This window comes from Dipodomys merriami, unplaced genomic scaffold (assembly GCF_024711535.1).
Source record: "Dipodomys merriami isolate MVZ:Mamm:240054 unplaced genomic scaffold, mDipMer1.0.p SCAF_11, whole genome shotgun sequence".
NCBI lineage: Eukaryota > Metazoa > Chordata > Mammalia > Rodentia > Heteromyidae > Dipodomys > Dipodomys merriami.
In genome coordinates this window covers 1,758,863-1,774,474 of record NW_027202382.1, presented here as the reverse complement: position 1 = coordinate 1,774,474, position 15,612 = coordinate 1,758,863, and the positions used below count along the sequence as shown (strand labels likewise).

The 15,612-nt window shown below is 37.9% G+C and overlaps 1 protein-coding gene across 2 annotated transcripts in view; it reads right to left on the bottom strand.

Moving 5' to 3' along the window:
• The window catches only part of Sh3gl2 (SH3 domain containing GRB2 like 2, endophilin A1), a 193,874-nt gene that overhangs the window by 13,319 nt on the left and 164,943 nt on the right, over window positions 1–15,612 (bottom strand). For both annotated transcript variants that reach the window (XM_070007839.1, XM_070007829.1), the window contains exon 4: window positions 315–458. In XM_070007839.1, coding sequence (XP_069863940.1) covers window positions 315–458 — 144 coding nt within the window. The remainder of the gene's footprint in view (window positions 1–314; window positions 459–15,612) is intronic.

Genomic DNA, 15,612 nt, shown 5'->3' with positions numbered 1-15,612 from the left:
TTTTCTGTACTTTCTGTCTTATACTTAAGTTTATCTGATTTGGGGAGGGTAAGGGAAAAGCACAGAAACAGTGGGACAAAGGGTGAACTAAGTCAGCAGTGATACTGTTCAAGAGATGTACTCAATACCTGATTCACATAACTAACCCTCTGTACATCATCTTTACCATAAAAATAAATAAATAAATACAGGTATGTGAGAGCTAAAATTGAGAAGTGAAACATAAAATGACCTTAACTTCCTATAGACTTTCTTACCAGGATCACAACACCAAGGAGAACCAAAAAATTAAGAGTGGGAGAAAGCACAGTTACCGAAGTTGCAATCATCTCCCAGCTCTCTTCCAAACTTGAGCATGGCCTCTGCCAGCAGTGCTTCTGCCTGAGGGTAGCCTGGCCCCTTCTCCTGGCCACGGATTTTTGACATGGTGTTGATCATGCTGAGCTTAGCCCTGGACGCTGCAAGAAAGGGAGAACAGGATTTTGGAGTAGGCAACATGACATAGGGGAAACATCTGTACCTTCAATCTCTGAATTCTAGCGTCCTTACAATATGTGACTACTCTACCCTCCTACCATCTACCCTACCTATCTGCCCACCTACTACCTAGCTCACATCTCAGCTCTTCCTAAACACATGTGAAAGATTATGTAACTGAGACAAACCTGTTTTGGGGGAACCACTATTAGAAGCTCAGTTGCCATCCATCCCCATGTGCCCTACCTCTTCCCTCTAGTCAGTGTGATGGCTGTCATGCTCTGTACCACGAAACTGTTGCACTAAGAGGTTTTTGGAAACTCTTGGATAATGTAATAATCTCTAAATTTTATATCTCAACTATAGAAGATCATGGATTAAAATAAAGAATCAATGGTAAACTCTTGCAGTGTGAACCTTGTGCCCCATTTCACTTATTCCATGTATAAAAACTATGTTCAAAACAATTGTGTAACTAGGATTACGACCATAAACAGATCCATAGCAAAAATAGTGTGTTTATAGAAAGGATTATTTCTCCTGCACACAAACTGCATATGAAAATTGGTTTTGTGCTCCAAAGACAGCATCTCTTTTCTTTTGCTTTTATTTTTATAATAGACGAGGCCTAGACAGCCGTTCTAGTTTTAGCAGAAGCAGGAATTTTATTGGCAAATTATCATATTTTATTATTGTTACTAAGTGGTTGTACAAAGGGGTTTCAAAGGAGATGAGAAAAGTCATCAAGCGACAATATTTCAACTCTGCACTGGGGATAGTACAATAAGCAATAAAATAAAACCCCTTGTTTCCGTAAGTTTATAATGAATTGAGGACAATATCTATTCTAACAGCAATTAGAGTTTGGGTACTGTGGCTCAGTGGCAGAGCACCTGCTTAGTACATGAAAGCCCTGTGTTCTATTTCTAGCAATGAAAAAAAAATCAAGAAGAGTGGAGAAGTATATATACTAATATATATATATATATGCATATATATAATATACTATATATACCAAGCAGCATGATGGGAGACTGCAGAAAGTCACAGAACAGAAACAGTGTCTGTGATACTTTTCCTGGAGGAAAGTGTCACAGAATTTAGAACTACACAGTAGACAGAATTTAGATGGTCTACTTACACATGCAAGTTGGTGGTAATCATAAGAATACAAGACATTTTTGTATTCTCCAGTTTGTCATAAAAAACATGTCACACATTAAACTTTAAAAATTAAAGCTGCCTCAGAATCACCCATTTTGGGGGGCAGCTGGCCATTCTGAGATTCAGGAAAATCCCAGTTCTTGCCCTCATGGTGCTCAGGCAAGTGGAGAGTTAGGTAGACAGACACATCAAATAAATGCTATAGTGGCTAATACACAATGTGACTGTGAGGAGCAGGTAAAAATCATACAAGTGAAAAAAGAAATACATTTATATTTATAAGAGTTACAGGCACAGAAAGACTAAAAGCAAAGAAGATAAAAAGATAACTGGAACCCCATGTAGTGGTTAATCCCCTCAAATCCTGTTTTCATCATTTTGCATTCTAAAGATGAATTCCTTTGATCAAAGATAGGTACTGATTTGTACTTAGATCTTGGTTCTGTTAACTGCTTTTTGGTAAGCAGTTTATAATAGTTAAATATATTGTGGCTGATTTTCAAATTCTTCATTTTGAATGCTGTTGAAAATGAGGATCATTATTCATTTTCTAATTACTTGAGAACATCTTGAATACATTCTACATCTTCAGGAGGAGGAAGAAAGCTATAATTTTTAATGTAATGGAAATTAATTTATCTTTTTCTTCAAATGATCTCAAACTGCTATGAATTCAGATATATGGAGAGATTGGTTTTTAAGGTCATTCATGAACTCATTAAATTTTTATTAAGAATCCTGGGGCTGGGAAAACTTGTGTACTTGAGAATTATCAGACTTCTAAATTACCATCTATAAGAGTTAACATAATTGTTTCAAAATGAGTTTTTAAAGCAGTACTTTAGGAAAGTAGAAGTAAGCCTAGGAAATATAAACATAAGATGTTCTCATTTCTATAATGCAATCTTAGCTTCTACTGCTTCACCAAGCTGTATGTGATCCTACAGACTGAAATCCCTTCTAAGGGAACTGGACTCCTTTCCTGCTAACTGTTTTTCTCCCCACCACTTTGCTATTCCTACTCTGTCCTGTCGTCTTTCTCTGGTTTCAGATAGGAACATGTGCTCCTGTATTTGTTTCTATATGCTGCTCCAACCATGATGGGACATCCACTCACCTCACCACAGGTCAGGGGGAACAGTGGAAAACACCTCATCTAATTAGTCACCACAATAAACTGTCTTTGCTTTAAACAGTGGTCTATGTCCAGTCTTTCATTATGGTAACAGGAAACTAATATTCTATTCCATGCTCCCCAGAAAATCTGGCAGCAAGGTTTGTATCCAATGGGCAGGGTACTTGAAGATTCTTCTCTGGGGAACACAAGTAGTGTTAGAGATGAGAACTAGAGAGACTAGAAGCTGGAAGCACACGATCCATAATCCAGGCTGACTGTCGTAAAGGCAGCCACTGTAGGTAATAAGGCTCACCCATTCCTACAGAGCGTCTTTGTCCCAAAAAGGGCAGCCACTGTCACCAGATTTGAGGGGAGAAGACCTTTAAAGAAACATGACAGAGATTAAAAAAAAGTAATTTGGGGGAACAAAAAAATTCAGGGTGGGGAAAATAATTTGTATTATTAATATTCACAGGTTGTCTGGGTTATTTTATCTAGAGATAAGTAGAAAAGAACTTTTAGAAATTAAAATATGCAAATTCAAATGAACTATAAAGTTTAAAGAGCCAGAAGACATAATAGCGCTCAATCTCAAAAAATGTAACGAAAGAAAAAAAAAAACACAAAAAGCTTCAAAACAAAATCTTCAATACAGAGATGAAAATATAAGGAATCATAAAATTATGATAGTTCAGGATAGCTAGTAATTGAATAAAAGAAGTACAGAAATAGAAGAAACAATTTTAAGTGCAAGAAAATTTCCCAGAATTGATGATACACTTCCATAATAAAAAGGTCCCCTGAGCAGTGGATACACAGTCCATTCCAAGGGCCACCAGGATGATATTTCAGAACAAAGAGACAAGGAAAAGTTCTCAAACCTTTCAGAGAAGACATGAGTCAGAAGGTCACTACATACGAGAATAGCAGAAACAACATAACATTTATTTTTTTTAATGGTACAAGTTGACTCTAAATTTCTTTTTTTTTAATTGTGAAAATACGGTACAGAGGAGTTACAATTACAAGGGCAAGATAATGAGTACATTTCTTATCAAGCATTATTACCTCCTCCTTTGTTTCCCCTTCCTATCCCTTCCCATCTCCCCAACCCGCCCCGTTGCCCCCCACCCCCTGCCCCTCCACCAAAGTTGTAAAGTTCGTTTTTCAACATAACATCTTGTATATCTCATTGTTGCAATGGGTTCACCTGTATCCCTATTTAAACAATTTGTTTTTTCCCTTCCCCTCCACAAATTATACCAAACATCAAATACAGTGAAAACAGAGATACCATGGGGGAAGGACATACAAAGCAACAAAGAAATCATCTTATAAATATGTTAGAAACAATCACAAGAAAGAAAAAACATTTGAATACTTATCTTGGGACTCCTTTCACCTAACATTGACTTACCTGACCTTTTCTGCTTGTCTCAGACATATACTAGTTATTGCAAATAAGGAAACCATGGGACCTATGTTTCTTTTTTCTTTTTTTTTTTTTATTGTATTTTATTTTATTTGAGAACATACTGTACAGAGGGGCTACAATTACATGGGCAGGATAATGCATACATTTCTTACCAAGCATTGCAGCCTCCTCCTTTGTTTACCCTTCCCTTCCCTTCCCTGCCTCCCCCCTCCCCCCACCCAATTTTACCCCCCTCCCCCCACCCAATTATACCCCCCTCCCCCCCCCCCACACCGACATTGTAAAGCTGGTTTTGACATGACATTTTGTACTTCTCATTGTTGCAACAGGTCCACCTGAATCCTTAAACGACTTGTTTGTCCCCATCTCCTCCACATGTTATACTGACATCAAATATAGTGAAAGCGGGGGTTACACTGTGGGGGAGGGACATACAAAGCAACAAAGAAATAATCTTATAAATGCGTTAGAAACACATGCATGAAAGAAACGAAAACATTAAAATACATATTTAAGGGTTCATTTTCCTAACATCACATTATCTGACCTTTTCCGCTTGACTCATACCTATACTAGATATTGCAAATAAGGGAAACCATGGGACCTATGCTTCTTTGGGCCTGGCTTACTTCACTTAATATAATTTTTTCCAAACCTTTCCATTTCCTAACAAATGGGGAAATGTCATTCTTTCTGATGGAGGCATAGAATTCCATTGTGTATATATACCACATTTTCTTGATCCATTCATCTACTGAGGGGCATCTGGGTTGGTTCCATGTCTTAGCTATGGTAAATAATGCTGCAATAAACATAGTTGTGCTGGTAGCTTTAGTGTGGTCTTGTTTGTAAACATTTGGGTAAATGCCCAAAAGTGGGATTGCTGGATCATAGGGGAGATCTATGTGAAGTCTTTTGAGGAACCTCCATACTGCTTTCCAAAGTGGTTGAACAAGTTTACATTCCCACCAACAATGAAGTAAGGTTCCTTTCTGTCCACATCCCCTCCAGCATCTGTTGTTGTTAGAGTTCTTGATTTTTGCTGTTCTAACTGGAGTGAGGTGATATCTCAATGTTGTTTTGATTTGCATTTCTTTTATGGCTAGGGATGTTGAACATTTCTTCATGTGTCTATTGGCCATCCTTCTTTCTTCTTCAGACCTATGTTTCTTTGGGCCTAGCTTACTTCACTTAATATAATTTTTTCCAAGTCTTTCCATTTCCTTACAAATGGGGCAATGTCATTCTTTCTGATGGAGGCATAGAATTCCATTGTGTATATATACCACATTTTCTTGATCCATTCATCTACTGAGGGGCATCTGGGTTGGTTCCATATCTTAGCTATGGTAAATAATGCTGCAATAAACATAGTTGTGCTGGTAGCTTTAGTGCGGTCTTGTTTGTGATCATTTGGGTAAATGCCCAAAAGTAACTTCAAATTTCTTAGAGAAACTTGAGACTATATTCAAACCATCACTGAGGATAAAGATTAAACACACACGAAAGGTCTCATTTTTCTTTCCAACCTAATAGAAGACGCATTATACTGAAAATATAAATCAAGAGGTCTCAAAGATGAGGAACATGTGATGTGTGTCTGTTTATCAAACGAAGGGAAACATCTACCTGTGACAAAAGGCTTGGGAAAGAAATAATGAAAGATGCATAACTCAGAAACTGAAAATTAAGATAAGTCCACTGAAATATCCTGAAAAAATTAGTGTGTGGGGAAGAATGAGAAAACAGGTAGTTACTGTCTTTCTTACTGTCTGTCTGTCTGTCTCTCTCTCTCTTTCTTTCTTTCTGTTGGTCATGGGCCTGAGTTCTGTCCCTCAGCTCTTCAACTCAAGGCTAGCACTCTACCACTTAAGCCACAGCACCACTTCCCATTTTCTGGTGATTTATTGGAGATAAAGTTTCACAGTTTTTCCTGCCCGGGCTGGCTTTGAACCGTAGTCCTTAGATCTTAGCCTCCTGAGTAGCTATGATTACAGGTGTGCGACACTGGCACCCAGCTAGTTACTGTCTTTTAAAACTCAAATTCAAACAGAAAATATCTGAAACTAGAAAATGAATCAGGATCAAACAAACATGTTTCAAGATTGAGAGCAAAAGCCACAAAGATTGCTAAATGAGTTCTGAAAATGTTTTGGGGATTCAGACATAGGAGAATGGGTCCAGTTCTTACATTCCTTGTAAATTATTTTCAAAAATATTTTTTAAAATCATTTGCTATTTCCACTATTAAAAAAACCCACAGAATTCAAAATATTTCCATTTTGTTTTACCCTTTGAAGAAATGGGTATTTTCACTCAAAACCCAGAAGCAGAGCTATGGCTCAAAGTGGTAGAACACTAGTTGGGCAATAGAGCTCAGGAACAGCACCCATACCCTGAGTGCAAGCCCCAAGACCAACAAAAAACAAACAAAAACAAAAAAGAATGGGTATTTTAAACAAACCTCATCTAATGGCTGAAGTAAATAAACAACATTTAGTCTTGACAATCTGGCCACTGCTGTAACTCCAAGGGCTTTTCAATCAAAAATAAAGTATATGTTCATCAGTATAAAGACAATTGGCCAGGAAGAAAAAAGTTACTATGGATAGACGGGTGAAACAGGATTGGAATATGCCATCAAAGGAAAGGAACCGATGAATCTATACCAGGAGATTTCTGGAAGTGCATTTACCAGGTGAGCTGAAATAGCAAGCAATGAAAATAGAATGACCATAAAACGCTGACCTAGTCCCCAAAAGGGCTCCCACTGTTTCTGTCCTCAGCAGAACAGGGCAGTTTGCTTTTTGATTTAAAAATCTATGCTCTCTTATAAGAGAGACAAATGAGAACAGTGAAGCCTCAGTCCATCAACTCCCAGCCCTGAAAGTGTAGTATATAACATCCCTGACAAGCTTTCTCATTCTGGGCACAGCCACAGGGAAGTCCAAGCTGTGTTATGAGTAATGCTGCTTCTCTGCTAGCCCGTCTGAGCTATTTTCCTCTGACCTAAAAGCTGTATCCATGTGAGTCACTGCTCGATCTGCCCTAAAGTGTTCTAGCTGTCCAGAACAGTACCTAGTTAGAAATGTTGAACATCTGGTACCTCTGCTAAGTCTTTGTTTAAATTTTTATTTTGTAATACAAATGAACAAATAGGGAAACAAACCATTATCAAGGCTTGCCTTTCACTTAAAGCAGCACACAATTGAATACTAGGCTTTAAGCTCCTGTAGACATGGGTAAAAATCTAGACTGTAAATCTTGCTAGCTCTGTACCCCTGAAAACAGTATCATTCAAAAGGTGGTTACTAATGTTTAATGAAAACGAGGAAAAGAGTAAACATGACAGGAAGGACATATGACAGGAGGAGGGTTCTCTTTCCTTGCCCTTCCAGGCTCTTTTTGGTGATTATGTATGCTGGACTGCTTCATGGATATCCTGAATGGGCAGGGAACTACATTTCTCCAGGTCCATTCTGTCAGTGATCCATGGACCAACTGGGAAATGGTCCAAAGCAAAGTAGTATAAGATCTGGGAGGTAATGGTGTTATTGGTTATATTGGTATGAGAGACAGAAGCAGAGGTGCCCAGGGTTAGAGTTTGTGCGCTTCCTCACTGTGAGCTGAATCACTTCTTTTAAGAGTTCTAATGTTTTATACATTTGTTTGTATATATCTTTTTTCCCTAACCCTTAGGAAGAGGCTTCCTGTTCAACAGCACTATCACTTCCCCTCTTGCTCTGAAATGAAGTTGGAGGTGCTGGTAAAATCTGACCATATCAACACTGTAGTCTCCTGGGCTTGCTGGAGAACAGGCCTTTACTGTCTGCGACCTCGCTTGCTGCTCCCTTCCTCACATGATAATATACTAAAGTCTGAGGTACCATCATAGTTAGTCTGGGTCATTAACAAATATTCCTTCTTCCCTCTCTGCTTGTAGTCTTGTCCTCCATATTCATAACAGAGTGGTTCCATTCAGTGTAAGTCATCCCTCTCCTCAGATCCCTTCAACGTGTGTGTCCCTGTATCATTCAAGGTAGGAACTAAATGCTAACAACAATGTTGTTCTATATGACTCTTGCCTCTTGGACATACACTTCCTGCTATGGTTCCTTACTCTTCTCTGAACACATCCAGATACCATCTTCCTGGACTTGGTAATTTTCTAACTTATTTAGTTCTCACCTAAGATAAAGGAACAGAATTGGTTGTTGTGAATTCAAAAAAGATAAAAAGGCTGCTAAGGACTGAATTGTGTCTCCTTTAAGTTTATATTCTCTAATCCCCAATACAACTATATTTGGAAACAGGTCATTTAGGAAGTGATTCAGGTTAAATTAAGTCATAAAGTTACTATTCTAATTTTTATAGATCTGGAGGTACCATATGAAGAGGAAGAAAAATCTTCATGTACATTCACCAAGAAAAGGCTATGCAAAGGACATGGTAAGAAGATGACTGAAAGTTAGCCCTCAAAACCAAACTGACAATTATCTTCATCTTCATTCCTCAGCATCAAGAAGTCTGAGAAGTTAACTTCTTTTGTTTAAGTCACCTGTGTCTACTGTTTTGTCATGACAGTTTAAGCTGACTAAGCTCCTGGGAAGAAACATGAATTTTGATGAATACTATTCAGTTCACTATATTGTCTTTTTCATCTAATTAATTTTTAAAACCCTGAGCCAAAGTGATTTTTATGAACTATCCAGATTCTTGTACTATGAGAAAAATAATGCATTAAATAATTTTCATTTTACATGGATTTCTAAAGCTTCAAGTTTTACAAAGTTTCCTTCTTAAGCTTATTCTTCTGAGATACAATTGTCAAAAAACTTTAAAAGAAGCCTCATGGAAATATATATCTCTCATGATTCTCTAAGTCCTTAGTGATATTTTTTTTATTGAAGAGAACTTTATTTCCATAAGCACATAAACATGAGATCAGTAACTGGGAGTGTGGCTCAAGTGGTAGCAGGCCTGACCTAGTATGCACAAGGCCCTGAATTCAATCCCCAATTCCTCAAAACAAATGGTATTAATGCATAAATATATAACTGAAAATTATCATAAAGAAGAGAGGGTTCTTCACATACTCCATTCTCTGAAGGTTTGGACATGTAGAATCCACCCAAAAGCTCATGTATATAAAACTTTATCTTAAACTGACCAAGAGCTGTTTTAAGAGGTTCTGGAAACTTTATTTCCTTTTTTAAATAAGTTTTTTATTGTGAGAATACTGTAAAGAGGAGGGGTTACAGTTACATGAGCAAGATAATGAGTATATTTCTTTCTTTTTCTTTTTTTTTTTGGGGGGGGGTCCAGTCGTGGGGCTTGAACTCTGGGCCTGGGCACTGTCCCTCAGCTCTTCAGCTCAAGGCTAGCGCTCTACCACTTGAGCTACAGCACCACTTCTGGCTTTTTTCTTTTTGCTTATGTGGTGCTGAGGAATCGAACCCAGGGCCTCATGCATGCAAGGCAAGCGCTCTACCACTGAGCCACCTTCCCAGCCCCAAGTATATTTCCTTTTTTTTTTTTTTTTGTCGGTCGTGGGGCTTGAACTCTGGGCCTGGGAGCTGTCCCTCAGCTCTTCAGCACAAGGCGAGCGCTCTACCACTTGAGCTACAGCGCCACTTCCCCAAGTATATTTCTTATCAAGCATTGTTGTCTCCTTCTTTGTTTTTCCCCTACCATCCCTTCCCTCCTATCTCTACAACTACACTCCCCCCCATCCTTCACCCCCAGCCTAAATTGTAAAGTTCATTTTTCTTTTTTTTGTTTCCACAATGATTATTTATTTTTTATTTTATTTATTTTTATTTATTTATTTTTATTGTGAAAATACTGTACAGAGGGGTTACAATTACATGGGCAAGATAATGAGTACATTTCTTATCAAGCATTGTAGCCTCCTCCTTTGTTTCCCCTTCCCATCCCTTCCCATCCTCCTCCTGCCCCCCACCCAATCCTCCCCGCTCCCCCACTTCCCCCCCCCCCGCACCAAAGTTGTAAAGTTCGTTTTTGACACAACAACTTGTACACCTCATTGTTGCAATGGGTCCACCTATATCCCTATTTAAACGATTTGTTTTTCCCCTTCCCCTCCACGAATTATACCTACATCAAATACAGTGAAAGCAGGGGTTATACTGTGGGGGAGGGACATACAAAGCAACAAAGAAATAATCTTATAAATGTGTTAGAAACAATCGCATGAAAGAAAAAAAACATTTGAATACATATTTTAGGGTTCATTTCCCTAACATCACCTTATCTGACCTTTTCTACTTGACTCAGATATACTAGATATTGCAAATAAGGGAAACAATGGGACCTATGTTTCTTTGGGCCTGGCTTACTTCACTTAATATAAGTTTTTCCAAGTCTTTCCATTTCCTAACAAATGGGGCAATGTCATTCTTTCTGATGGAGGCACAGAATTCCATTGTGGATATATACTATATTTTTTTGATCCATTCATCTACTGAGGAGCATCTGGGTTGGTTCCATATCTTAGCTATAGTAAATAGTGCTGCAATAAATACAGCTGTGCTGGTAGCTTTAGTGTGGTCTTGTTTGTAAACATTTGTGTAAATGCCCAAAAGTGGGATTGCTGGGTCATAGGGGAGCTCTATGTGGAGTCTTTTGAGGAACCTCCATACTACTTTCCAAAGTGGTTGAACTAGTTTACACTCCCACCAATAATGCAGTAAGGTTCCCTTCTGTCCACATCCCCTCCAGTATCTGTTGTTATTAGAGTACTTGATTTTAGCCATTCTAACTGGGGTGAGGTGGTATCTCAATGTTGTTTTGATTTTGCATTTCTTTTATGGCTAGGGAGGTTGAGCATTTCTTCATTTTTCCTCTTCAGAGAAGTTTCTCTTTAAGTCTTTAGCCCACTTATTTATTGGGCAGTTGTTACTTTGAGGATTTGTTTTTGGGGAATTTAATTTTTTGAGTTCCAAGTATATTTTAGATATGAGACCCTTGTCTGTTGTATGGCTAGTGAAGATCTTCTCCCAATCAATGGTTTTCTATTGATCTTGCTAGCTATGTCCTTTGCCAAGCAGAAGTTCTGTAACTTCATGCAATCCCATTTGTTCAGCCTTTCTTTGATTTGTTGTGTTTCCGGGTCTTTATTCAGAAAATTTCGGCCTGTGCCAAGGAGACCTAGGGTTTCTCCTATTCCATCCTGTAATGTTTTCAGAGTGTCTGCTTTGACTTCGAGGTCTTTGATCCATTTGGAGTTGATTCTGGTGCAGAGTGATATATAAGGATTTAGCTTTAGTTTTCTACAAGTAGTTACCCATTTTTGCCAGCACTATTTACTGAAGAGGCTGTCTTTCTTCCATTCTATTTTTTTAGCTCCCTTATTGAAGATTAGATGGCTATAGGCCTGTAGGTTCATTTCTGAGCTTTCAATGCTAATCCATTGGTCCTGAAGTCTGTTCTTGTGCCAGTACCAAGCTGTTTTGATTACTATGGTAAAGTTCATTTTTTGACATAGCATCTTGTACATTTTATTGTTCCAATGGGTCCACCTGTATCCCTGTTTAAACAATTTGCTTTTCCCTTCACCTCCCCAAATTATACCAACATCAAATACAGTGAAAATAGCATGGGGGAGAGACATACAAAGCAACAAAAAAAATCCCAAGGTAAGTACACAAGTGCTTTTTTCTTTCTTGCTTTAACATATTTATAAGGTTCTGGAAACTTTAAAAGATGCAGAGTCTAGTTGAATGAAGCAGATCACTGAGGGAGAGTCTTTGGGGATTATTATCTTGACCTGAGTTTCTCCAGGGGGCAGGTGTGTGTGTGTGTGTGTGTGTGTGTGTGTGTGTGTGTGTGTGTGTGTGTGTGTGTGTGTGTGTGTGTGTGTGTGTGTGTGTGTGTGTGTGTGTGTGTGTGTGTGTGTGTGTGTGTGTGTGTGTGTGTGTGTGTGTGTGTGTGTGTGTGTGTGTGTTCATCTGTCTGTCTTTTCCTCCCTTGTTCCTCCCTCCTCCTTGACCACCAGAAGGTCAGCAATTTTGCTCTGCCATATGGTTTCCACTATGCTGTTCTGTCTCACCCCCAAACAATGGAGACAAGTGACCATGCACTGAAATATTTGAAACTGAAGCCATAATTAATGTTCCCTTTCTTAATGCTGTTTCCTCTGAGGGATTTGTCACAGAAATGGAAACATCTAAAGCCTCCTGGCTTTCATCTATAGGTGTTCCTTGAGCATTTACTACTTCCCTTCTCACAGCCTACCCAACTGTGAGAGCAACTCTTCAATGGCATTTCACATAAAGGTATTCTGGGCTCAGCCAGCAGTACTTGCAGGATCAAACTGTCAGCATCATTTTCCAAGTCTAACTTTAGTGATATTACTTTGACAATTGGAAAACACGCATAGGAGACTGAACCACAGACACTGGAAAGCACTACTAAGGTTTATCTTTCAGAGTGATACCTGCTAAGCCTTTAGTGGTTAATCTACCAGCTTATAGGGAATTATATTGTACTCCAATTTTCATCTGTGGTGACTAAGTATTATACTATTTTTCTTAAAAATGAAACAGTTCAAACATAAAAGGAAGTACAGAGAAGAACAAAGCATGCCTATTTGCATAACACTGAGATTTCTCACTGTTAAATACAATAATCTTTAAACAGGTACTTGTATGCTAGCATTTCTGTCTTTCATGTTGCTAAAATAGGAATGCAGCACACTCATGAAAATTGTCTGAAGACCCATGAGATTTCTTTCCTAGAAAGGTTTTGAGACAAGGAAAAAGCAGTCCTAAGGAAGCTTGGACCCAAGGACCTTGATGTTAAGAGTTTCTTTTCTCAAGGAACAAACGGGATTCTACTATTTCTCTTTCTACCCTCCTCTCTCTCTCTCTCTCTCTCTCTCTCTCTCTCTCTCTCTCTCTCTCTCTCTCTCTCTCCTTCCCTCCCTATCTTCCTCCCCATCCCCCTCCCTCCCTCTCTGTTTTTAGTTTCATAATCAAAAGGGATTTCTGTAGCTCTGTAAATCAACAGTTTTCACAGAACAAGAAGCTAAGATGGAGAGGCACAGCATAAATCCAGGAAGAGGATGGAGGAAGACATGGATGAAAGATGAACCTTCACTTGCTGGATAAGGCCAGCAGGACGGGTGAACATCTTCCCTCCTCGCTCTCGGCTTCCTTTCTATTACTAAATGGTTATGATACAGAAGTGCTTTGGAAGAGAATATCTGTACATTTTGAAACAGTACAACCTCCTTTATGCTGGTATATTGTGCTCTCAAGAATAATTTCTTTTCCTCGTCAACTATGAAAATTCAAGTAAGAAAGCATATTGACAGGACATCTGCCTGTCACAACAGGGAGGGAGAAAATCTAACCCCTGTTCTTGGCTGGGGTTGATGAATGGATCTGACACTTTTACGATGGAGCAGTGACCATCGTATCCTGGAGTCACAGTTATGTGGCCTCATTATTAAGGAGGAATTTGATAGATTTAGCAACAATCAGAGAAGACTAAAGATATAAAACAAGTTTACTTGGAAATTGCTTTTAGGGACTTAATTCTTTCATCATCTCTATCTACTTCAAGCACCCCAAACTTCATAGCTCAAGAGAGCAGAATCTTTAGCAGAACAAATGCTGATGGCTTGGTACTAATACTCATATATCCAACTATTAGTCTTAAAAGAAAACTAGAAATATCCCTGAAATAACTGAAAAACTGAACATCAGGAACACTTGTCAATTTATAGCTATCATTTCAACAGTATCTATGATCTGTGGCTCATATCTATTTAATCCTTGTAAGTGCATACATGGCAGGTTTTATTTCTCTATATTACAGATAAGGAAAATGAAACCCAAAAAAGTAATGTCATTGGCCCAAGGGAATGTAGCAAGAAGTTAAGCAAAATTTTAATCATAATTGTGTTTCTTCCCAGAATTCTATACTAACTTGTTTTATGACATCTCACTAAATATAGGTCAAGCTAGGAGTTGTCACCAGTGAAATGTAATACTTTCGTTAGGTAATTTAAAATGCAGGGGATGGTCAAGGGTTATCTCAGGATATAGAATGAGAATGAGTGCTACCCTGTCTGTTAGAAATATGGAGGTCTCTCTGTCTGTGTGACCCTGGGGGAGCTGCCTCACCTCTCTGCCTCTGCTTTTTCACTCAGAATATGAAAACTGACTTTAGCACGTGTCTTTTGTCTCTAAAGCCTTCAAACCTAAATATCTCCGATGTTTGTCTTAGAATCCTCCAAGACATGATCACCAGATTATGGATTAGATTATTTGCAAATGATTAGGTATATCTATTTCAATATAAAGAAATTAATTATAAAGTTTCAAAAACAAAGAAATTCACTCCTTTACAAAATCCTTATTTAAATAAAAACCTCAGGCCCTTACCTTAAAATTACAATGAAAAGATATAAACTTTATTATTTTTTAGTATCTAAGAACTTTGCACAAGAATACACACACACACACACACACACACACACACACACATAATAGCCACACTATTTTCTAAAGATATGGTTTCCATGACAGGTCTGTACAACAGTAAGATTTCATTTTTATCTTTAAAAAGAGATCAAATGAATATCTCAAAAACAAAAAGGGTTACTTTTTCTCCCTTCTTAAAAAAAATCTGTCAAATTTCCTTATAGTTCATCAATTCATAAATATTAGAAATGTTGTAAATAAGCATCCTTTTCAAGATAGAAAATTAGAATTGTACTCTCCAGTGAATCTCTTATAATGTTCTGATACTTAATGCAAAGGAGATACTGTTAAGGGACTAGCATAGACTATAGTTCCAAATGCTATCACAAAGGATGATGATGTGTGGAATCATAATGGACACTAAAACTGTTAGCTTTTTAATCTCTTCTTTGCCACCTAACTAGAGAAAATTATAACCAATGGCCTTCCATTAAAATGGCCACTAATAGTTAATAATTACTTACCTCTTTATTACCTGTCAAAAGGTAACATAGAAAATCTGAACAGACTTCTAGTTCATAAGAAGACAATGAATAACCAAAAATTCTCCCCACAAATAAAACTGCATTTGATAGCTTCATCGGTGAGTTGCACCAAATGTTCAAAGAATTAACAATATTACATCTCAAACTTTTGGAAAATATTAAAGGGGAAAGATCACTTCTAAACTCATTTTATGAGAGTATCACTATCCTGATAAGAAAACCAGACAAATACAAGAATAATCAAGTAAATTAACTTTTACGAGAGTAAATGTAAAAATTTAAAAAAAAGTATACTAGAAAAGTGAAATCACAAGCTTATTAGAAAGATTGCATACCCTATGGTTTCCCTTATTTGCAATATCTAGTATATGTCTGAGTCAAGCAGAAAAGGTCAGATAAGGTTATGTTAGGGAAATGAACCCT